This window comes from Callorhinus ursinus, unplaced genomic scaffold (assembly GCF_003265705.2).
Source record: "Callorhinus ursinus isolate GAN/ISIS: 27379988/994484 unplaced genomic scaffold, GSC_fseal_2.0 scaffold3, whole genome shotgun sequence".
Classification (NCBI taxonomy): domain Eukaryota; kingdom Metazoa; phylum Chordata; class Mammalia; order Carnivora; family Otariidae; genus Callorhinus; species Callorhinus ursinus.
Genome location: NW_027397065.1, coordinates 35,520,259 through 35,545,461, shown reverse-complemented (window position 1 = coordinate 35,545,461; position 25,203 = coordinate 35,520,259). Strand labels below are relative to the sequence as shown.

The 25,203-nt window shown below is 43.3% G+C and overlaps 1 protein-coding gene across 5 annotated transcripts in view; it reads left to right on the top strand.

Annotated features, from left to right (window-relative positions):
* The window catches only part of TENM2 (teneurin transmembrane protein 2), a 1,506,090-nt gene that overhangs the window by 1,351,218 nt on the left and 129,669 nt on the right, over positions 1–25,203 (top strand). For all 5 annotated transcript variants that reach the window (XM_073890196.1, XM_073890205.1, XM_025867075.2 and 2 more), the window contains 3 exons: positions 7,438–7,632; positions 12,910–13,110; positions 14,794–14,979. In XM_073890196.1, the coding sequence (XP_073746297.1) occupies positions 7,438–7,632; positions 12,910–13,110; positions 14,794–14,979 (582 nt within the window). The remainder of the gene's footprint in view (positions 1–7,437; positions 7,633–12,909; positions 13,111–14,793; positions 14,980–25,203) is intronic.

Genomic DNA, 25,203 nt, shown 5'->3' with positions numbered 1-25,203 from the left:
AATGTGTCACAGTGTAGCCCTATTTGAGTTCAGCCTATTTTTGGTACTTTCAGTCCCATGGATCTGGATGTCCATTTCTCTCCCTAGGTTTGGGCAGTTTTCAGCCATTGTTGCTTTAAGTATACTTTCTGTTCTCTGTTTCTCACCTTCTGGAATTCCCATAATGTGAATATATTTTCTTTTCATTGTGTCCTATAATTCCTATAGGCTTTCTTCACACTTTCATTCTTTTCTTTTTGCTCCATTGACTGGGTGATTTCCAATGTTCTATCCTCCAGCTCACAGATTCTTTCTTCTGCATGGTCAAGTCTACTACTTTTGAAACTCTCTATTGAATTCTCAGTTCAGTTATTGTATTTTTCAACTCGAGGAATTTTTTTGATGGTTTTTATTTCCTTGCCAAACTTCTCATTTTGATTATACATCATTTTCCTACTTTCACTTAGTTGTGTTTCTTATAGTTCACTGAACTTCCTTAAGAGTATTAATTTGAATTCTTTGTCTGACAGTTCATACATCTCCATTTCTTAGGGTCAGTTATTAGAATTTTATAGTTTCCTTCAGTAGTGTCATATTTACCTGATTCTTTTGTGGTCCTTGATTCTTTATGTTAATATCTGCCCATTTGAGTAATGGGACTCTTCTTCTAGATTTTACAGGTTTGCTTTGGAAAATACAGTTCCTCAACAGTCAGCTCATTTTGGCTTTCTGGGTGTGTCTAGTGGTAATGTCCTTGGGCAGGTGGGGCCTGCTATTATGGTCCGTTTGGGGGCAAGGCAACTGTTTGAGCCCTAAGGACAAGGCTGAGAACAGTTGAATATGACTGCTGGCTTGGTTCTCTACCCAAGTGAAGCTATAGGATAGGCTCCATGGTTTCCTGGATTCCCTGGTCAGGCTTAATAAATAGTCAGGACTAGGTATTATAGTCAGTAATGGACGGACTATGAATTAGTCAGGGCAGCAGGCCAAGACCCAAGGTTTGTACAGTTCATTGTTTGGGAGTTCAAATCAGGCCAGGGTATTCATTGAATTCTCTAGTCATATGAGGCCACTCATTTTGCTCTACAAACAAAGGAAACCACAGGCTGTGCTCTCTGTTTAAATGCCACTGTATGTAGGGTTGTTGAATGGGCTATGTAGCTTCCCATGTGCTCTGGTCAGTTTCCTTGGTCAGACAGGCTGAAGGTTGTACTCAGCAATGAGCAGGGATACAAATTAGATTCCCTGCCAGGGCACTGTGGGGAAGATGCTCTAAAACCAGTAAAACTCTTTGTTGTCTTAACACATGCCGACTTGTACTCCAAGTTCCAGGGCCAAACAGGTCTACTGGCTTTGCTCTGTAAACTGCTGGCTCTGCCTGCCCTACTCTCAGCTCTAGCACCACTGGGCCATGCAGCTTTCACAGTTTTTTTGCCAGCCCTGGCATATAGGGCCAAAAGTCACACTCCAGAGTGTGTGGGGCTATGTCTCAGCCCCCTTGCCTGGGGGGGTGGGGGGAAGGACTGCTCCAGGCTACTCTTGATTTCCAAACAGACTCTCCAGGTGGGAGGGCCTGAGAGCTACCTTCAGCCTTGGCTATGAATTAATCCCTCTATCTGTGCGTAGCACAGAAACCCTCCATGCCTTGTACTAACTTTGCTTTAGGGGCAATCAGCTCTTCCTGTCTGCCTCTTAACTCAAGCACCATTGGGCTACCCTGCTTCCAGGAGTTGTCACCAGCCCTTCTGGTCAGATAGGGCTGGAAGACCCTCTCCCTACAGTGGGTGGGGCTATGATTCAGCTCCTTGCTTGGGTATGGGCAAACTAGGTTCTAGAGCCCACAAAACTCCTCTTTTAAAGATCAAAATCAGGGGCACCTGGGTGGCTCAGTCGTTAAGCGTCTGCCTTCAGCTCAGGTCATGATCCCAGGGTCCTGGGATCGAACCCCGCATCGGGCTCCCTGCTCTGTGGGAAGCCTGCTTCTCCCTCTCCTTCTGCCTCTGCTTGTGTTCCCTCTCTCACTGTGTTTCTCTGTCAAATAATAAAATCTTTAAAAATAAATAAATAAAGATCCAAATCAGGCAGGTCTGCATTCCACCAAGTCCCCTGATCAGAGTACACCCCCACCTTTGTTCTGTAGATGAGCAAAACTGCTGGTTGGGATACCCTTTGGGCCCTGCAGGTATGAACTTGGTCTGCCAAGATCCATGCACTAGCTGTGGCAAGCCCCTCCCCATGCTCCCTCGAAGTCAGATTCCCAGTGGTTGGGATTCCCCTGCAATCCCAAATGGTTAGGATTCCCCTGCAACCCCCTGCAGTTCCCCTGAGATCAGAGTCAGGGCTCCCACATAGCAACCCTTGCCTGGGCTGGGTGGGAGGGGGAAGGGGCTAGGGGCTGGTTGTTTCCCCAGGGTTCTTTTTTCCCACTGGAGGAGCTGAAGGCTCAGGGAGATGTCTCCATATGTTGCTGCCCTGGCATGGGGGAGAGACAATGCAGTCAAATGTAGCCATTTATTTTACCTCTTACTGCAGTCTGTCTTTGAGCTGCAGGAGGGTCTTCAGCCTCACCCCCATGTTCTAGGATTTTCTCAGTGGTATCTTATTCATGAATAGTTGTTAGTTGTTCTTCCTGTGAAAGAGAACAAAGTCAAGGCAGTGTCACCATCTTGGTGACATCACTCTGGAATTTATTTTTGAATACATGTTCAGTAGATGTTAAGCTTTATTGTCTACCAAATATATTGCCATTTGCAGGGACCTAGCAAGAAGTGAAACCTACCTTTCCTAACACATTATGCTCAGCACCAAGCTAATTCCACAATCAGGAAAGACAATGGGACACTAGTTTTGATGTTAAAGACACTGAACTTTGCTTGCTTTGCCTTTGTAACCCAAATATTACATCCTCAGTTGCTTCAGGAGAATCAAGGCATCCTTATTTCTACATCACTTTTTTCCTACCACCTAACCCAGCTACTAGCACATATTAGGTTATTCATAAATATTTATTGAATAACTGGGAAGTAAGGCCACCAATTGTTAGTGCTATTTTGACAATTTACCCAGATTACTCGGTTCAAGTCTTCTCAAGTCTCTTTTCCACAGAGCCTTTCAATCATATTTCAAATAATTTTTAAAAAGCACAATATCTGAAATTCCCTCTGTACATCTAGCCCTGCCTATAAATGACTTGGCAAGATGCAGATATTTTCCCTCTGCCTTATGAGTCAGCCTTTTCAACATCTCTACATTTTCTCCAGGTATTTCCTCTACTGCAAGCTTCAAGTAGATGGGACTTGTTTTACTTAAAACAGCAGACCTGGGTGGCTTGTCCTGTTACTTCCCACTGAGTAAATAACACTGATAATTCATTTCATCCCTCACAGAGAACTTTGGGAGAGGGGAAAAAAAAAAAAAAAGCTCCAGTTTGATCATTAAAATGAGTTTTACACCATTTAGGTGAATCTAAATTTTATCTTTTTTTTTTTTTTTGTCATCAGTCCGTTAACTTGTCAGTTGGTAGTGACAGTGGTAATTTATTTTCCTTCTGTGTGAGTCTTAGAGCTTCCATCTACTAGATTTAGTAAAACAAGAATAGTAACTTTATACAAACATTTTAATTAATTTTAAATAGTAGCTTGAATGCACAGTGTGCTGCTCCTGTAAGCCTTAGAAAGAGGAAAGAGAGAGGCAGGGACGTAAAACATGCCACATGTGATTCCAGAACCACCTCCCACCCACAACCAGAGAAGATTAGGGGAAGAAGATGAGCTCTTTCCATTAGTATTATTTGAAAATCTTATGGGGGAGGTGGTGGTGGTGTGTGTGTGTGAGTGTGCGTGCATGTGCCCATACATGTGTACATCTGAGACATACTGCATTTTTAATGTTATTAACCCTTGCAGTCAATCTGGAGACTCAGTTTGGAATTTCCAGAGGGAACATCTGTTCATCGTAAACCGTGTGTCAGCTACTGAGTCCTTGCACACGTAATCGCATTTAATGCTCCCCTCAACCCTGAAAGACAATATTTTGAAGGTAAACTTGGGTCTCAGAGAAATGCAGTAATCTGACCAAAATCCCAAAACTGGTCAGTGACAGGCCAGGTTTTAAAGCCAGATCTTTATGATACCAAAATCCTTGCTCTTTCCAATTCTGTTCTATGTTACCTCTGGGCAGGGTGTGTGGAGTCAGGAGTTGTTTGTCCTATAACCTGTCAGAAAAAAAATCATGTAGATTTAGTGATAGTAAAAATACAAGAAGAGTTATGAATAACAAGAGGTCCCCCACTTCACATTCAGACTCTCAAATGAGGATCAGGCTGAGCCTTACATCCTGTGAAGCTCTGGGTTGAGTTATGTCTGAGAATGAGTCAGTTACTCCTGAAGGATGGTGCTCTCCGTGCAGGTCAGCCCAGCGACCACTAGAAGGCTCGCTTCTGGCTTTTGTACTCTGCCCCAGTGGCAAATGGACTACTAAAGAAATTCATTCCTCTTTAAGCTGCTTCCACTTTTTTTTTTTAAGATTTTATTTATTTATTTGACAGAGAAAGAGACACAAGTGAGAGAGGGAACACAAGCAGGGGGAGTGGGAGAGGGAGGAGCAGGCTTCCTGCTGAGCAGGGAGCCCGATGTGGGGCTTGATCCCAGGACCCCGGGATCATGACCTGAGCCGAAGGCAGATGCTTAATGACTGAGCCACCCAGGCGCCCCTGCTTCTGCTTTTTTATGTGGCATCAGCCAAGCCCATCCAGTGCCCCGCTTTCCAGAGAGCACCACAGAGTTTTGCATTTTTTACCACACTCCTGGTGAGCACACAGCAAACATATTGAAAGAAGGCTGCATTTAGAATGTGGAGAATTCTCTGACCTCACTATTCTCCATTTTTTCCCCTGAGTAATTTAAGTAGGTCACATTTTAAATTTGATTTCCCAGGCACCTAGTTTTAAATAAAATCCATTCTTACCTTTCAGACAATCCTATTTTTTTTCACCACATGGAGTTTATGCAGAAGAAAAATAGTTTCAATATGAATAAATAAAATATTATAACTGCACTTTATCAATTAATAAAGACAGTACTTATTTGCTCCTTACTTTCTACCCTCTTCTACTCTTTGAGAGGAAAGAAGGTGCAGTGGGAGTCCAGTGGTGGTGATTTGATGTAACTTTCTCTGCTGTTCATGGCAGCTTGTCCAATATAGAATCCTCAAGTCAGAAACAGCCTTGGAAGCTCATTTCACTACATGTGTGGCTGCCCTTCTCACTAGTTTCTTATTTCAGTGGGCGAGAGTAGAAGTGGGGTAAGAAATGGCGCCAATTCTAGTCTCTCCAGTAGAAGAGATACCTTTAATGTTACCTAGATCAGAAATGGAAAGTGGATTTTCTCTCGAATGCCAACTTTGCCTTCTTGCAGGTCTCATTCTGGGCACTGCATTGAAGCTTTTGAGGCCCTGTCTAGGCTCTGGGTGACAAGATGCCATGATCATGCTCACTTGATGATGTCTGCAGAGGTGCAAGAAGGGCGAATAGTAGTTCATGTGCATACCTCTGCCATCCCTGCCATAGAGCTTTGCATGTTCTGTAAAGCACTGATATGGAACAAATTTACTTTGTCTTCAAAACCCTCCCAAAACTTTGCATAAGCCCATACTTTTTCTCATGCTTTTCATATTTGAACAGTTCCTAACCTGAATCTTGGGCACTCTGGGTTCAAAGTTTTCTTCTACCCTCTCTTAGACCATCAGTATGGGTAGCAACTCTGTCCAGATCTCTGCTTATGTATCCTGGGGATAGAAATCATGCTCCCTACATTTAAGGAGAGTCCATCCAAAATTCAATATGTGGCTTTGCTGTTCTCACTTTTGAACTCGTTATTTATTGTCCTCTGGTAGATTCAGAAGGATAAGAATTCTACTGGGAATTATACCCTAAATAATTTTCACAACTGTTGTATTTATTATAAAATGTTTTCAGGGAGGATATCCTTCAATCATACGTCAACTGTTGAGATGTTTTTGTTTCAAGTCAGTTTCCAATTAAGTTAAAACATGCACTTCCCCCCAGAAAAGGCACTGTGTGTGCAGCATGAGGTCTACTCCAGAAACTGTTTTGTTTCCACATTTTTCATAAATGTCCTTTTAGCGCTTGCCCATAACCTCCCTATTTGAGGATCTCTAAATATCAGGAACATAGGAGAAATATTTACTTACGTCAGCATTGATGAATGCAGAGCTGAAAGGAAATCAACAGTGATGAACGTGGTCCTGTCCTCAAGGAGTTTACTAGAGCTCTGGGAAATTAGACACTCACAGAAGGGAAGTTAATTATTATAAAAACGAGACAGAAACCTGACAACAGGGGATGATTGATGAGCCGGTGTGGCACCACTGACCGCAGAGTGATCTGATTAGATGTGCCACTGCTTCATAGGACAGGGACACAGCATGGGCTGTACACACGCACGTACATGTGCATTCCAAATCACGCGAGAACCAGGAGGTTTAGGTTCTTTACAAATGGATTCTGAAACGTAAAGCCCAAAGCCTAAAGGTGACCACTAAAATCCCACTCTTACTCTCTAAAAGGGGTGAGTTGGCACGATTAAGGCGAAACTGGTAAAAACCATTGATAATCTCATACCAGATGGTCCTCACTGATTTTTAGCCTTCTTCTTATCAAGGGATGCAGGAGAGTCCCAGCCGAAACAGGACTACTAGAGCTTTCCTATCTTCCAGCTGCACCCTCCTTCTTGCTCTTTTTTTTTTTTAATAGTCTAGGCATATTTAGTCTATACTTTATTACACATGTCATGCTTTGAGGTAGGCAAAGTTATCCCTTTGTGGTCTAGATAAGGAAACTAAGGCATTAAGAGATTAAGTGTGTAAACCGTGGCCTATCCCCTTTCCTTTTTTAATGGACACCAGCTTGTCAGGAATAGGAGCCATCTAACCAGAGGGTAAAATACCCAGCAAAACGGGATCTGATTCCCTGTGCCACTGAAAATATCGTGTGCGTCCACGTAGCTTTGTCAAGGGCGCAGCTGAAAGTTGGGCCAACCTGCTTTCCAAGGGGATTCCGCCTCTTTTGAGCTTTGTGACTTTGGCCACCTACCCTGACCAGTCTGTACCTCATGCATAAAATGGGCATCAGGATTCTAGCCTCCACTTCATCAAATAATTATGATGGTTAAGTAATAAATTGCACATAGAGCGTCTGATGCTGTGCCTGGCACATAACAAGCATAGAATTGGTGGTCCCTACTGTTATTGGTAGCATTTTTGTGGTTGTCATTGCGATGGTTACATTTGAAGTCGGCTGTGCACCTCCACAACCAGAGTCCCCAGCCTAGAACACTGCAAGCAAAGCTGAAATGCCAGGTGGGCTCTACCTTCTTAGATGCATGCAACCTGTCAGGCACTCCCCCCTGTGACCTGGTGCTCTGTCTCTGGTTTTTGCAGCTGCCTGCCCTGTCCTGTGCAGTGGGAACGGACAGTATTCTAAAGGGACATGCCAGTGCTACAGCGGCTGGAAAGGCGCCGAGTGTGATGTGCCCATGAATCAGTGCATCGATCCTTCCTGCGGGGGCCACGGCTCCTGCATTGATGGGAACTGTGTGTGCTCAGCTGGCTACAAAGGCGAGCACTGTGAGGAAGGTAAGCGCTGCAGGGCCAGCCTGGGCAGCAGCAGAGGTGGGAGGTGTCTGCAGGCCCAGACTTTTGCTAATGAGCCCAATCCAAGGCTCCGCATTTTGCAAAGGAAACTTCAATATTTTGCACAAAGAACTCGAAACACCTTGGCTTTCGTAGACTTCTAAGACTGTAGAAAACACAGGCCTGTGGAGTGGTTCTGGAAGGAATGCTTTGTTTTACCGTTCTTTATGTTAATTAGCTACTTTTCCTCTTTAAATTGCTTTCTCTGCCTTTGTCTTTCTGCTCTTTGCCTGGAACTCCTCCCCCTCCCCTTCCTGCTCCTTCTTTTCCTTTTTTTTCTTTCTTCCCCTTCTCCTATCTTCCTTCCTCTTTTCTTTGCTTTATTTAAAATCCTCTGATTTGGGAATTACTAAAGCTATCCAGAAAACAAAACAAAACAAACAAACAAAAAAACCACAAGAATCCTTAATCTCCCTGTCTTCCCTATAGCTGTGTTTTTTTTTCTTAACTGTCCCCAGGAATCAGTGCCCACGTATGTCTGTGTACATTTTAGCAAAAATAATGTCCATAGAAAGCAGTCAGACTTGCATTTCCAGAATATGGCCTCTGGTTGTCCATCTATGGTTTCTCTTTATATGAAGTATCAAGCAGAATTGGTAGGAAGGCACGAGCCTAGGTGCTGTCCATCCCAGCCCACTCCCCAACCTTTGAATTGGCTCAGTTGTTCTTTACCAGCTGAGCAGCTTTCCTCTACTTCAGTCTCCCGGGCAAACATCCCCATACAACTCAAACAGCCTTTTCCCTCCCATGTTCCCAGTGGAAAAAGAAGTGTCAACTCTCCCAACAAACTAAGGGAAATGGTGAACCCCACAGCCTACCCCATGTGAAACAGCTTGAGAAGACCACTCAGGATGCCCGCCAAGAAAAGACTCTGTTAGACGCCATATCCTGTGTTCTCCCTCAGCTGCTCACTGCCAAGCTGTAAGAAAGGACCTCAGGTGCTATGAGGTTCTCAGGTGTGAGGGGATCTGACCTCACATCCCATTAAGTTATGGATCTCCAGTGTCCTGTAAAACGTAACCAATCATTGTAGCCTTTACCACAAAGTAATGACAGTAACTTATCCGTAGTAACATACAAAAGTTCCCCTTCTGAAATCTCCCTTTTCATAGTTTTTAGAACTCTGGTTACAAAGAGGCCGCTTCCATGACATTATTCTTCTAAGGTTTTCCAATACAACAGTGGTAATGCCCTTAATGGGACCCAGAAGTCTGACCCCCAGATTTTCATTTGCTCAACACTCTATAGATTTTTTCCTCTATTATAAAAGGTAGCCTCCCTCCATCTGCATCATAAAACCAAATTGGGAGTTTGGATGGAGGAAGGACTGATTTAATAACCCTGCTTGAAAGGTTAAAGTTCTTAAAGATAAATGGATTGCAGAAGGCAAAGCCGCATTTGCTGAAAACATGGGAGAGGCCAATAATATGACAAGAAAGGTTAAAACGACCTTTTGCATACATCATTTGGCGAGAACGAAATGATAGAGCAATGACATTGCCCGTCTTAGAATTTTTTCCCTCCAGTAAAGATTGCGCATATCTATATGAGTAGAATTTCAAGTGATTTCTCAACTTTCTTACTCTCCCAACCCGTCCTATTTAAATGTTCCAAATGAATTAACCATCCAACAAAACAAGGAAGCCACGTGGATCATTATGAAAGGATGAAATCTCCTCTATTGATTTCTGCTACCCAAAAAGAATGAACCGAGGTGATTCATATGCTGTTTTCAAAATAGGAAATGGAATCAGAAAGTCTGGATCAGCACTTTTTCTTCCATTTAGCTTTTTTATTTCTGATATTCATCATAGTCATAACGTTCAAACAATTTACCTGAAATGACCATGGCAACGAAATCAATAGTTGCCATCTTCCATTTTTGCTGCATAAACATTGTTGTACTATTAACAAATTTGCACAAGAAAATGAAAGGACGGATTCCCGAGGTTTCATTCAATGATGTCTGGGGGAGTGAGAAGGTGATGAGCGAGGAATTGACATATTAGTTTAAGTCAGCCATGTTTTCATGTCAGTTTCATGGTTGAGTCATTTTTCAATGACATTTAACTTCATAAATGTAATTCATGGTTCTTCAGGGGTTTATAGGACATATTGTTTGTAAAACTCCTTGACCTCTTTTTTTATCCTTAGGGATAGAAATTGCATTCACAACCCTTTTTTGTCAAACCTACAGAGGGCCCAAGACTAAATGAGTTCTAATGATTTCAGCTGCCGGGGGGCTGGTGTTGTAAGGCACATGGTACTTAGCTGGTAAAGGCCACTGTCCCCCTTTTAAGTATAACACTGTTTCTATTTATAAAGCTTCGTAAAATGCCGTTGTCCCTCCTGCCTGCTGAAGACTCTAAGGATGTGGCCACAAGACCATCTTATGAAATTGGAACCAAATTTAAAATTCATAGTGAAACTGCTCTTCTTGAAGTCTGAATTTAGTTATTCCATCAGCTGCTGTAATTCTGTAGCACAAAGGGCATATTTACTGGTATAACTGAAAGAGTTAGCTCATATTTCTAGACATAATAAATGATTCTTTGGATGACATTCCACTCCTGGGCTAATAAATCCCAGTGGATTTTCCTCCTTTCTTCATATTATAATTTAAGATAGAGAAGAGAAAACTAATTTATCTGGAAGAAAAATGACATTTTCTTTTTGCTTTCTTTTGGGGGGGATATATCACTTTTTATTTCATCCTTTTAAGAAAAAGATTATGATATATTTTTTTGAATTTTTTGAAAGCTCCTAGCTGTTGGCACCTCACCAAACATTTTAAATAGCTAATTATAGATGGAGAGTAATTTTGAGGACACATAGCACATGAGATATCTTTGTGTCTATTTTGATTTTGCTGTATTAGAAAAAGGGACAGAGGAAAAACTACAACTTTGGGATTTTCTACTGTTAGAAGAACATGGACAAGATTGATTCTGAATGAATTAGTTCATATTGTGCAGATCCCAAATTACATAGCATTCCTCCCCAAAGCAAGAAATTGTTAGCACCGTTTCTTTCTTCTCAGTTCTTCATGGATGTTTGTCTCACTAACGACAAGTGCTTATAGCAAAGTCTGCCATTCATTTCTGTATCAACTGTGTATTGAACACTTACTATATTTTGTTAGCCATGCTAAGCATGAGACAGACACCAAAAGCATTGCACAGCCTCTTTGTAAATGTCTTCTATGTATTTGAAACTTTCGATTCATTTACCTCCAGATGCACTCCGCCATCCTGAGCAAATCTGAAGGTATCAGAAAGGGTTCATATCGTCAGAAGTTATAGTCCCCAAGACAATGGATGCAACCTTAAAGTGATTGCAACCAGAGCAACTAACATCATCATAAATATCTCCAACTAATAATAAATCACTGAAATTCCCCTTTGTGAGAGTGTATTTTTGATTTCTGTTAAATCAGCGGCAGCTTCTGTTTCCCCATGGCTCAAATAGTTTTGAGCTGGTTTTCACAAATAATATCTTCCTGAGAAGATTCAATTGGATCAGCTCAGAAACATCTCCTTACACTGAAAATTCTTATTGTTGCCTCAAGAGAGCAGTGCTCTTTGGAAACTTCATGGAATACTGTGATTTCTAATAAATCCAAATTCCTGAAGTCTGATATCCCCCAAAATGAAACAGTTTGTGGCATGGGTAATCTAAATAATGTCATGTTTAGAGCCAAGATATCATCAATACCATTATTCTGTATGGTATAAGAGGAAAAAAAAATTGAGACTATGCTACAAAAAGCTCGACCTCAAAGGGTTGCCATCTTGGTGTCATGGTGAATTATATAGACACCAAAAATCTTGCATGTTTCAATCTTGGCACTGGGCAGAGAGAGAAATCAAAATCTCTGAGGACTGGAACTATAAGATGGCACGCATGCACATGAGGGACTCAATTACACCAGCAGTGTGGTCCAAGAAACCTCAAGAAAGGAATTTAAAGTAGTCTCAAGCTGACTGTGCCCCCAGGTGATGGCAGAAGCAAATGCTTTACTCTAGGCCGAGAGACCTGATTTCCAAGCTGTTAAAATGAGGAAAATGGGTGTCTTAGTTAAATAAGGCGATGAGACCTGCCTATTTCTCTGATCCACAAGACAGTATCTGAGCCATCTGCAGGAGCACCATTCGCCATTCAGACCCCCACAGTGTGCAGTGTCCTCTTCTCCAAACATCTCTGCATCATTTTCTAGGAACACCTGAGGAAGTTGGTCTTCCTCTACAAAGCCCTGTTTGCCCAACTCTGAGCCTGGATAGATGTCCAAAGTTTGGGGTCACATTCCCATGCAAAAAGTCCTGTCTTTGAGAACTGGCTTTTGCAGCTCACACCTCTCCTCATTCTGAGTTGCTTCTACAGTGAGAATCTTCATGTTACCTACTGGATGCATATCCACTCTGAGTATTAAGATGGCCAAACAATCAGACCATGAAACTGCCAAGAATGACAGTGACCAGAATTCACTCCTCTGACTGACAGTCTGAGACGGTGTCAGCACCTCGGCCAGGCACTCACCCATTCAGGCCCCTCCTGATTATGTATAGGATGGTTACCTCTTTGGGATCATTTCCACACCCAGGTTCACCTCTTCTATCCTGCTCTTTTACTAACTCCTGCAATAGATGTGTGTTTGGAGAATGAAACCTAATTTTAGACATAGCCTAAGTGACATTTAATTAGGAAAGTGACTCATTTATGAGTTTCACTGGTTTTCTTTGTAATCCTTTGTTACCTTCTGAAGGCAAGTATTAGTGAAGTTAGAATGAGCCTTCTTTTCCTCTCTGATAGTGAGGGATAATTGGGCTTGGGGGTACATGTAGAGATATCACCAGCATTCATGTCCCGGGCTCAGAAGCTCTGATATGATTTACTGAAGGTACTAACATTTGTAAGTACAAGGTTCTCAGCATTGAATGACACACGTCTCTTTCTGGTTCTTCCTAACTGTGCTTGAGAAAGCCCCTCTTTCTCTTACCTTCTCTTCAAGTTTGAGATTCAGTGTTTTGGAAAATAAAAAAAGTCTTGAGTTTTTTATGGGTTGTTCTTCAAGAGACCACGTAAGTATTACCTGGGCTGCTCCATTTGCTTGCCAGGGGATAGGAGTTAGTGAATTACCGATTTCTAGAGCAGCAAGCTGGCATCTCGTGGCCCATCCCCCATGAGTGATCAATACTCTTCCTCTTTTTGTTTTGTTTTCAGTTGATTGCTTGGATCCCACCTGCTCCAGCCATGGGGTCTGCGTAAATGGAGAATGCCTCTGCAGCCCTGGCTGGGGTGGTCTAAACTGTGAGCTGGCAAGGGTCCAATGCCCAGACCAGTGCAGTGGGCATGGCACTTACGTCCCCGACACGGGTCTCTGCAGCTGTGATCCCAACTGGATGGGTCCCGACTGCTCTGTTGGTAAGCCAAGAGGTTTCCTCCTCACTTTTCCCAACACTCAAGCCCCGTGCTCCTTCTGTGAGCCCAAATGGGTGGGAATCTACTCTTCACACTTAGCTTGGGATGAAGGGACATAGGGTAATTGCATAGTGCCTTTCTTACTCTCTCTTCCTCAGTCATGGAGTCTGTGATCCTGAGAAACAAACAAACAAACAAACAAAAAACACCACGGGTTCTCGTGCCTCGTTTGTTTCATCACTACAAACGGATGAGGGGCCCGGGAGGGATGCTTCCATTTGCATTATAGGTTTTCTTCTGTACACTCCCTCAAGGTACCAGAAAACAAAACAGAACAATTCAGTCCCAGACAAACTGAATGGAACGTCCTATAAAACAGAAAAGAGGCTCCCTCAGGGTGCCGTGTGAACATGTTATAAAACTCTGCAATACTCCAGTGACAGGAAAATAATGAAGTTGCGCGGTACACTTTATTTTCCTAAAATTAAGAATATGTGTCTTACCTCCCGAGTGACCCTAAAATGGAACGGTTCAACAGTTCAAGCCAGTCCCAACCTACCCGAGAATGGTTCCATTCACAGTGACAAGTGCCTATCCAAGCAAGCGATCATCATTCCGCCCCCTTCCTCTGGGTAGTGAGACAGCTGTTAGATTGCCATGGCAATCAGGAAGGGAATATATGTGAAGCTTTGCCTACAATGGGAAAGAAATGAATATTTCATTCCAAAAGAAAAAAAAAGAGTCAGTTCAAATGGGCTATTTTGAGACGTCTTCTCAGCCCACTCGCCTCTGGCTTCAACGCTGATGCCGGGGGTCCAGGCCAAGCTCTGCAGAGGATGGGGGAGGAGGAGCCCTCAATCCAAGGCCCAAGCTTGCTTCCAATATGCTGTGTGACTTCAAGTGAGTCACTGCCCCTCCTGATTGGGTTTTCCCTGCCCAGGCACGATGAGCCATGCCTCCCTCAGCAGTCTGTCGTAAGGATGAATGTCTTGGCACGTGCTTGTCCTCGAGTGAGAGGTCTGGAACGCCAGAGAGTGTATATCTGTCTGTCTGTCTCCTCCCCAAGCACAAAAGACTTTGAGCTCCTTTGAGAAAGAAGCTGTGTAAATGTAGCACAATTAGAGCGGTCTTCATTGCCACAAGGTGCCGATCAGGCTGATGGCTGGGTTTGCAATCACTGTGGAGATGGAGCTGTGGGCTTCCCGAGTGACCTTTGGTCAGTTCAGGCTCTCAAAAGGGTCAAAATCTCAGCTGGCCAGGGAGTCAGGATCCACATGCATCTGTCTGACCTCTGCCTGGGGTGGCCTCAAGCTCTGGAACAGTAGTTCTCACACTCCGGTGCACATCAAAACCACCCGGAGGACTTGGGAAAACAAATTTCTGAGCCCCCCTCCCAGAGTGTCTGATTCAGGAGGTCCAAGCAAGGCCCAAGAATTTGCATTTGTCCCAAGTCCCCAGGGGACCGCGATGTTGCTGCTTTAGGGACCCAACCGTGGGAACCGCAGCTCTAGAAGCCACATAACAGTTCGTACCCAGCCCGGTGGAGGCTCGGGCCTCCCCCCGTGGGGACACACCTGCTGGGCTGTGGGGCCTGCTCCAGGGACCCAGGCCATGTGTGTGGTCTGGCCTCCAGTGGAGGGTTTTGCCAGCTGTGGTGTTGAGCTGTAATCATTGTTTTTCTTCCAGAAGTGTGCCCAGTAGACTGTGGCACTCACGGCGTCTGCGTCGGGGGAGCCTGCCGCTGTGAAGAGGGCTGGACAGGCGCCGCTTGTGACCAGCGCGTGTGCCACCCCCGCTGCATTGAGCACGGGACCTGTAAGGATGGCAAATGTGAATGCCGAGAGGGCTGGAATGGTGAACACTGCACCATTGGTAGGCAAACGGCAGGCACCGAAACAGGCACATATTGCTTTATTTTCATAAATCGTAGATCTATAGTGATGGTCGTGCATTGCAACGGGCTGTTCCTTCAGGGACACGGGTGCTCTACAACATTTCTGCTGCCTCTCCAAATCTCCGGGGGGCGAGGGAAGGGAAAAACAAGGTCCCCAACTAGAAAACGCTTTCCCTTCTTTCCAGAACTCCAGATTGGGAGGCAAGGGACAAAACCAGATAAAATCCATTCAAATGACTGATTTGGGGAGGGCGAAATGCACACGCATGGGAAATTGTCAGGTGCCAAAGGTTTCAAACACCCCGTGTGACTGTGGTCTACAAGTCTCCCCTTTTTAAATACTCTCCCTGCTGGCTGGATCACTGGATCCCAGCTTGCTGGCAACAATTGAATTCACTTATTTTAGACCAGGTTAGATGCAGGCAGGACTCCCACGTTTCCTGGGGAGCCAGGGACCACCGGAAAATGTTTGCATACCCTCCTGCTGTCCCAAGACAAGACGTCGTCCTTGGGCCTCTGACCCTCCCCATCACTGCCACCACCGTTCAACGGTCATTCCCATGTCATTCTCACTCAGCCACCTTCCTGCATAAGTTTCTTGACTGAGATTTTTTTTTTTTTAAGGTCGTTTTCTCTCCTGAGAAGTAACAGTTTCCAGGTTTCTTCAGTTTTGCTTTTGATTGCTTTTTGTCAATGTTGTGGTTCAGGGTAGGACAATACTGGATTGAATGTATCCAGTTATCCCTTTGAGGAGATGGGAGCCAACTGCTCTTTAGTTTTTCACATCCCTCAGACAGTCAGAGTCACAAACTTATCAACTTGAGTATCCTTTTACCTCTAGTTTTTGCTTTTGCTGGATTGAGTTCATTGTGGAGCTGGCTAATCCACTCACTTGCAAGGAAATTCTCAGAGCAAACTACTGACTTGCCCCCTTAAAGTTACCTTTGAAGCTATCCATCAAGTTTGTGGCCCTCCCCTCTGTCCTAGCCCTAACACCTCAGTCAACAGATTGGCTACCTGGAGGGAGAGACGGAGTTAGGAGCTTGTCCAGGGCTGACTCATGAGGTCAGACTCAATTTCCCATGCTGTTCATTTGAGTGGTGAAGCAGAGATCAAGTATACTCTGCATTAGATTTACCCGAGTTCCGTCTAATTGGGCATCCAAGGGGCAGCGTGCCAGTCCAGGCCACGACTATAGCACTGGGACCCTGCAGGGACAGTCTGTTGGCAGTGAATTGTTTTTTGCAATCTCTCAATGATGCTCCAGATCCTGCTCCCCTGCAGTTGCTTTCATCTTCTGTTCCCTGCCGAGTCTGGGGGATAATTCAGAAAACTCTCAAGGGAGGGATGTGCATAGCCCAATACCAAGCCAGTTTACAATTTGTACCAATAGCTTCCAGTCTTCAGGGACGTTCCTCTTGATAGGCCTTTGCATGCCTGGGGTGATTTAAAGACTTTCCCCCAACCCCATACCTCCATTGCCCCAGTCCTCCCCCCCACCCCACGCCTGGAAAAAGAGCTCTTGCCAACCATTAACCTTTAGGTAGAAAATCCTACTTTCTTTCAGTTCACACCATCCAGTCTCACCTCCTCTTTGTGCTCCCTTTCCACTCCTGCTGAGGGTTTGCTGGCCCCACAGTGATGCCTGCTGGCTCTCCCCTACCCACAACTCAGACTCACTCTGGGAATAGCTCACAAGAGCACAGCCCAGATGGATTGGGACAATTTTGAAAACTATGGCTGAGGGGACCATAGCTGACCTGCTGACTATTTTTCTATGGCTTACAAGCTAAGAATCGTCTTTACATTGACGAAGTTAAAAGAGATATTTTCTGACACATGACAATTAAATGAAATTCAAATTTCAGTGTCCATTAAACAAAGTGTTTTTCAAGGACAGCCACTCCCTATCATTGATATGTTATCAGCCTGCACACTCCATCTTAGTGCTGTGTCCTTGCCACAGAGACCACACGGTCCACAGAGCCTTGTGTTACCCGGCCCTTTACAGGAACAATTGGCCCACCCCTGAATTAGACAGTTGCACAGATTTTGATGGAAAAAGAAGAGAAGAAAGAGGCTGGTCCACACTCACTTTAGGGACAGGTCTCCAGCTATGGTTTGAAGGCTGTCGGAGGAAAGGTCAAGGTCCAGTGTGGGAGTGGGGAGAAAATAATAATTGAGTGGAAGTGTCTCTGGAGCCTTTGAAGATGAAATGGGATGGATGGTGGCACCTCTAGCCTGGGTAGGAGATGTTGAGTTTATGGCCAGCAAGAGAACATAGGAGATGTGTCGTTCTAGCAGCCCTGTGGGTGAGATGAATTGCGGAAAGGTGTTTCTGCTACTTGAAGTGCCTGGTTCAAGTTTCACATGCGCATGCGCTAACATGCATGCGCTCTCAGGAGACATAGACAGTGTGCAAATTCACATGTCAGGTAAAGCTACCAAAATGAAGGGAGTTTCAGGTCCAGGAAAGTCTCTTGTTCAAAACTATGATCTCTTGGACTGTATGAGTTCACGCTACATAAGTTATAAAGATATTTATCACCAAAGTCTTTTCTTGTGAGAAATTGGGACTCCCTGGTTTTATTTGTAGGATAGGTGCTGTATCCTCAAAAAAGCCAAACAATATCTTGGCTGGTGAGATTTGCTATTCAGAATCTCAAGATGTTTGGTCGCACATAATTGCTTCTTTTGCTTTTCAACCTCTAGCCCCGGAGCTGCTGTGCGGAGTTTTAGACTTTTATTTTGAGGAGACACTCCTGTCAATTCATTTTAAGTAAATACCACAATTTACAAGCCCAGGATCGGTTCTCCTCCTCAGGGATACTGACAGAAAGGAGAGAGAGGCTTTTTGGTCCTTTCCAAGCAGAGCCTCAAATGCTGTATTTTGAAAACAGAAAATAAATAAGAATGAAATGGCACCTAGTCTACAAACAATGCACTAGGAGATTTGAGGTGAGGCTGAGCCTGGGTGGTTTGTTTTGGGGTACTTGCGTTGTCTGCAGCCTATTTTCAAAGGGTTGTGGTGAGAGGTGGTTTTCTTAGGATCACTGCTAATCGTCAACTGAACAATTGACATCAGCACTGGCTGATCGAATTTATTGTGCTGAAGGAAGCAAGAAGATAGATGCAGGGGGCCTGGTGGGGGCGGGAATAAGGATAAAAACTGACTTCTAAAACTCAATCAAGTAGGATCTATCCACGTTTGGTCAAATGCATTTCTGGAATTTTCAACCGAATTATTATTTTTCTATATTTGGAAATTTAGTACATATTGCTAAAGATTTAAATATAAGGTATAACATTTCAGTATTATCTGTTAGAGTTAACGTCTTGGTAGACTGGGTTCTACCAAGCAATAATTCTTATATTACATTTTTCTAACAAGTTAAATGTAAGGTATGGCTAAAACCTACAGAATTGCATAGATAAGAAGCATGCTTTAAATCCAAATGAACTACAATTCATGTTTATCTTTGGAATATATTAGTATTATTTGGATAGCCTGCAGTTTACTCTTATGAATAAATCAGAAAGCGCATTGTGTGGTTAGATTAGTTTTTATTCTTTAAACATAATCCTAAAATGGGTTGTTATTTCTGTCACCCACCACCCCTTACTGAACTGGGGATTGAACTTCAGAAAGTCATCCAGAGACTATATCCCCAAGGCATAAAGGGGCTACAGAATAGGTCAAAAATCACTGTGAACTGTAGTAAACTCCGCTAAGTGTCTGTTGTAGAGTAATTGTTCATGTGCTCTGCGAGCACAATAGCGGAGCCAAGTACAGGGAGAAATAACATTTTGCCAGAGAACGCAAGGAGGGAAACTAAATGCTAATTGAGGACTGTTGCTATTGTCTCCTGAATGTGGGCTGTCCAGACATCCGCTCTGAATAACATAAAGAAACTCACCCACAGGATAAATCCACCAACACTAGGCGCCAACCCTCAGTGAACTCTTTGATATCTGGGTAGTGAGCAATGCCAGTCATGGCGATTACAACTTGTTTATTTTGTCTGTGTGGTCTTGAACTCCAGTTGCATTTCAGAATCATGAGGACTCGATTTCTAGGACCATGTGGGGCTAAGTGACCTGCCATGTGCCACAAGTCAGAACAGTTTTCTTTTCCCTCTATTTCACTGGGGCCCTTCTATTTTTCCTCTTTAATTGGTTGGGGAAAGAAATAGGTTCTTGTGATATTAATAAGGAAAATGAATCTTTACCCAAGGTAAAACCAGCCGTGCAACAATCTGATGTGCTGATTAAGTGATTGTCATCAGAAGTAGACAGGGTCACAGTCCAAGAGGGAAAGAGCTTGAGAGCTACAGGGAACAAGATGGGAAGGAAGTGACTATCAAAATTAACCAACTTCAGACTGAGTACAGCTGCTTCTGCATCTCATTCCAGTTTCATTCTAAGTTATGGAAACATTTTTCTTGTAGCTTTTATCCTTGAACATTCGAGCTTTCATGACTCCACAATGAGATCAAGTTGAGATGAAATTAGGCACTGTGGAGCCATCCTTACCACCAGGTCTGTGGGAGCAGCTAATTCTCTGATTGGTTAATTAACCTATTCCTCTGGGGGCTCTTATTAGAACCTATGCTAGGAGCTCCGTTCTTTTTTGAAGTGAACACCTGAAGCGATGGTCTTTCACTGTTAAAGATTATGGACAAACTTTTAGCGGAATTACACTTCTGAATTTTTTCCCCACAAATTTGGCCAAAATGTGAGCCACCACGTGCCCAGAAGTTCTCTTGGAGTCTGGGTCAGGCAGTCTACCCAGCTTTCCTACTCACACTCAGAACGAGGACCAGAAGGTAGAAGTTACAGGAACACCTTTACTACTCACTCTAAAAAGTAGAATAAAATGAAAAGAGAAAAGTGCCTTGCAAGTAATCAGATTCTCATCACTCAAAGTGTTGACTGTCTCAGCCTGGGTGTTGAAGAAGGGCTTTAAGCATCAGTTGGAAAAGAGACTACAGAGACAGACATGGGCTCACCTTCGCTTAATGGCTTGACCATTCTGTAGTTTAAATGGAAATTTTTTTTGGTAATTTTTCCTATGTGATTTAGTAGTATGTGCCCATCAAAAAAGAAAAGGGGGGCGGGGTGCCTAGGTGGCTCAATCAGTTAAGCGTCCAATTCTTGATCTCAGCTCAGGTCTTGATCTCAGGGTCGTGAGTTCAAGCCCTATGTTGGATTCCATGCTGGGTGTGTAGCCTACAAAAAAAAAAAAAGGAGGAAGAAAAGAGGGAAAGGAGCCTCGATGTTTTAGTTCTGTGGGGAGACAGTGACTTCGAGTATTCATGTACCATAGGCTTACTGTTTTAGAGGATCCTATTGATATACTAGCCTGTGGCCCACAGTGCTGAGGCCAGACCCAACAAGTAAATAGCTTAGTATGAAGCGTTACTGACTTCACAAGAGCACAGAACTAAAACAGTTTGGAACTCTTAGGACAAAAACCCATGGGTAAGGGTTAGCATGAAGAAGATTCTACATTCAAAGGAAAACATAGAGGAATAAGAGCTGTTGAAAAAAAAAGGAGGAGGGTAGATTTTCTACCCTAGTATAAGTAGTGAGTGCTCCATGACTTGAGCTTTGACAAAGAACCAACTGTTCAATTTACTAAGAACTAGTTCCTTCCAAGTTGGGATTCTTGGGTCCCACAAAATGCCCTCAAGACTTTACATTAGAAGGAAAGGAACACAAAGAGGGCCCTAGAGATCTGAGCTCCTGTAGGTATTTGTGGTGGATATTTTCCCATCACTCACTATCTGATTTGTTGTGGTTTCATGAAAAATAGATTGATGGAGGATGGAGGATATCTGTGTTCTGGGCTTGACTCTGCCACAAACATTCTGGGTGCTCTTGGAGTAGTCACCCACCTTCCCAGCCTCAGTTTCTTCCTGTGGCAAATGAGGGGTTTGGACCACATAACTGCTTTCCAGAGTGTAGTCCCAAACATGAAATGCTTTTCGTTGGTGTACAAATATATTTTATTGAATGGTTACATAGGGTTTTTAAAAATATGTGTTTGGGAGAACTATGACTGGCTCATCAAACTCATGATTATACTGGTATTGCTTATAGATGTGGCAAAAGTGAGTAGCAATATTAGGCCTGAATAAATTTAAAGAAACATGTTAAGTAAATAACAGTGCAGATACTGCAAATATCACGAATGCAATATATGATAGACTGAATTTAGAACACAGTTGGATGAGATGATCTCTAAGGACTGGTCCATCTCCTGAATTTTTTTACTTTGATGCAAAATTATATGAATGGGCCACTCTAGTACAATCAAACCTTTCTCTTTTCTGTAAGGCATGGGGAGGACTTCCAAGTAGGATCCCATAATACAAACTTTACATTAAAGGACTAGACACAATGTAGTGTTGGCTCAGCTGATGACGCTTTTTTTGAATGGTTGAGGATAGTCAGTGGTACTTTTTTGTTTCTCCATCTGCTTATCTCTGGTCCAATTTATATCTGGTTTACCTAGGAAATTTTTTCTCTACATTGAAAAACTTCCTTCCATAGTCTGAATAATCAGAGTCCACTTTATTCCTTTATATTTGTGTTTGTTGGTTTAAAAAATGGTGTTAAGTAGAGGCTCATCTATCTATATCCACTTTACTTGGATTCAGGGCAATGCAAGCATAATGAAGCACTTAAGATACAGGCTTATATGTCAGTCTGCCTGAGATCAAATCCTGGCAGGTTTCCTCACCTTTGTGTGCCTCAGTTTCTTTGTGTGCAAATGGGAAAACAAGAGATGACCTACCTCATTGGGTTATATGTGAAGTATGGGCACAGTGCCTACCATAAAGTAAGAGCCAAACAAATGTGAGCTAATGTCATCATCATCATCATCATCCTCCAGCCCCATCACCACCACCATTATCTATTACCAGTCTAAGATAAGAACAAGGGAAGATCATCAAAATAAATTTCTCATTAAGACATTTCTCTTACTTTCAATCTCCCTTTCATATATCTGCTTCCAACCTATCAAGCAGTTAGCAGCATTTCAAAAATAATACCTACCCGCTATCAATTTCCCAGTTTTGTTCTGTAACTCACTGGCATCTTCTTCGTACAGAGAAATACAAACTGACTCTCTTACCTGGAATTGAACCTGCTTATTTTACCAAACAGCCCAATTATACATGGAATCAAACATCTGAATATCCTCATGTTAATGGAGACTTAGTGTGAAATTGGGGTTTGCTATTTTCAACCAAAATTTCTCCAACTAGACTTCTTGGACATATTCCAGAGAAGCCAAGAGGTCTATGAGAATTTGTTTTTAATTCTGGGTTTCATTTTTATAATAAGTACTGTTCAAAAGAAAAGTCTTTTCCTTTGAAGTATTGGTTTAGAATTATGTTATTATTGAATAGAATAAACCTTCAATTCTTTTAAGCCATCATTTCTCAAACTAGGGACCACAGACAGACTCTAGAGGAGTCTAGAAGGACACTGCTTCCTTTAAGAAGGAACCTGGCATTTCTCCCATTGAGGATGCCACTAGGTCATCAGTGTCTCTTAGAATACCTTGTCCTGGTCTCTCCTTTTCTGATTCTGGGTTCCAAGATTATATTTGTACTTGCTCTGTACAACAAGAAATAACCCAGGAGGCTCACCTTTGAACTCAGTTGAGTCACACATGACTTTTGGAGACTCAAGAATTGCACTGATTGTCCCTACTCAGCCCAGTGAACTGCACAATTACCCTCATTCCTCCTGTGCTGCAGTTGCATTACTCCTTGGAGCAAAGCCCATGGGTAACATCTGGGGATTCTTTGAAATTCCTTTGCTCATCTCCTGGGTTATCAGGAGCCACACAGAGTATCCCAGATGTTCATGTAAGGAACAGATTTTGCATTTCCTCCCAAGTTGCCTGCCTAATGGGGTTCAATCTTATGCCAGCCACTTCCTTCATAGCACTCTATTTCACAAGCTCTTTTTTAAAGTCTTGTCTTTATTGCCTTTGGGAAACAGGGTACCATCATTTTGAAAACCCACCACAGTCAGGGTTTACTGGTTTCCTCCTCATCCTTTTCATCATGCATTGAATGCATCATTATAAGCAGACTCGCAGAAGGCCACCATGTCATTGACCATCTCTGAGCTTTTCCCTTCCTGGGTAATGAGGAAAGAAACCATGTGAAATAGCAACTAGGAGAAATTTAAGTATTTCATCATAACCATTCTCAGGATAATTAGAATGGATTAAGTTACAAGAGAAAATGCATTTAGTTAATCTTTCCTCTAATTAAAAAAATATCCCTAGTTTTAAATAAAGCATTTGTTTTTAAAAACATATTTTCATTGTAATCAGTAAGGGGGAGGCCTCTTTGGTCCTCAACGATAGCAGGCAATATCTGCAAAGTAATTAAAAGCTACTAGCCTGTGTTTTTTTTTTTTTTTTTTTTTTAAGATCCTTAAGAAGCCTACTCCATCTTTTCCCATAGTTTTTGCCGTGGGATTCCCCACAAACGACCTCATTCTGTGGTCCATGGTGGTATACCTCTCTTTCTGTTCCCAGATCTGTCAAGATGTGGTTGACTCCTCTTGGCCAACAAGTGTCAAGTGAGGAGATTAATGTAGTAGAGATTTTTATACTTTTCCAAGTGAGCTGGGATGGTAGTTGAAACAAGATGGGTAGGTGACACGAGACATTCATAAAATAGAATGGGGACACACTCTAGCCCTTCATAGGTTCTATTCTAAGACTGACAGAACCCACATCACCCCAAGCCCTAAAAATCTGTCTCACAAATAAGGAATCATTCACATCACCTCTCCAGTTTCATGGCTCATCCCAACCACAAAGCTCACTCCCCCCTAGCATCCCAAAATTCCTAGAAGTTTCCAGGGCTGTCTCACATGCTTATGGTCAGCCCATTCAGATTCTTCAAGCTTGGTCCACTCACAGAGGCCTGCTGTTTACAAAATTCACTTCAGGGGAGCCCTACATTATCCCCCCTACTGCCGGAGGTGTGCCAACCAGCACCCTCAGTGCCCACTCAATCCAAGTTCTGCTGTCTTTCCACAGTGAAGGAGAGACCACCACACTCTCCCACACTGGGGATCTTTATCAGCTGGTTCCACGTTCCTTTGAGAAAACAGCTGTTCATTTTTTGCCTATAGCACCTCTCTCATCCATCAAGGTTTTTTCCCAGGACCAACCAGGCTCTAGAACAGGCAACACCAGATCCTTTGGTTTCCTCACCTTCCCTCACCCTCAGACACCCTCCATAGATTCAGGGGTGGGCGGGAGGTGGGCGGTGATGTTCACATGTTCTTCAGACACACCCAGGCTCTAAATTCCAACTCAGATCAGTTAGGACCCCTATTGTCTGCACAACCAGCCCTTTGAGAAAATCTCCTTGTTCCTTCTCATTTAGGTTAAGGGTTGTTTCCATTTTCAGCCAACTCAACCTCAAGTAAAGGAGCCCCTGTGATCTCCCATCCTCATACTAATTGTGTCGCAAAAGGAGTGGAGAGGCAAATGTTTCCATATCCCTTAGACTCCAGGTTTCCAGCAGTTTCTGGCATGGCTCATTGAGGTGGCTCACTCTAATCGCACATGACATCCAGCACCACACAGCACAACCTGTCCGTTACAAAAACTATATCCTGCCGGACCCCAGGGAAAGGAAGGGTTAACCACTGTTCTAGAGACAAAAAGCCCCACAGAATTGCTGTCCAGGGGGATTTAAATTCCTCAGCATCCTGGCCCACAGATTCCACATTTAGCTGCAGCAGCGCCTGGTCAAATTAACAGTGAAGTTGGTTAGAACTTGGCTCCGAAGGGTCATCTGTCTAAAGCTCTAAGCAGAGTGATGGGCTCTGATAAGTGTGAATTGCATTTCTTTATTTTTAAAATTATGCTTTAACTTCAAGAGGGATTGCCAGACAGCCCTGTCTAGTTGTCTAGAAACAATGCCAGGGGGTGGGGGCTCTCAGAGATTATAAAATAAGCACCTTAGAGGCACAGAGGAAACGTTTGTACCTGATTTTATTCCAACAAGTTAGCAAGCTGTCAATCACCGGTCACACTACTGCACTGAAACATGCTCTCTCTAATGACATGAAATTCAAGGCAGTGGCTTCTGCTTTGCAGAGAGCATCCTGGCAACAGGCAATGAGACTGTTTGTCTACATTAGGTGTGTATGTG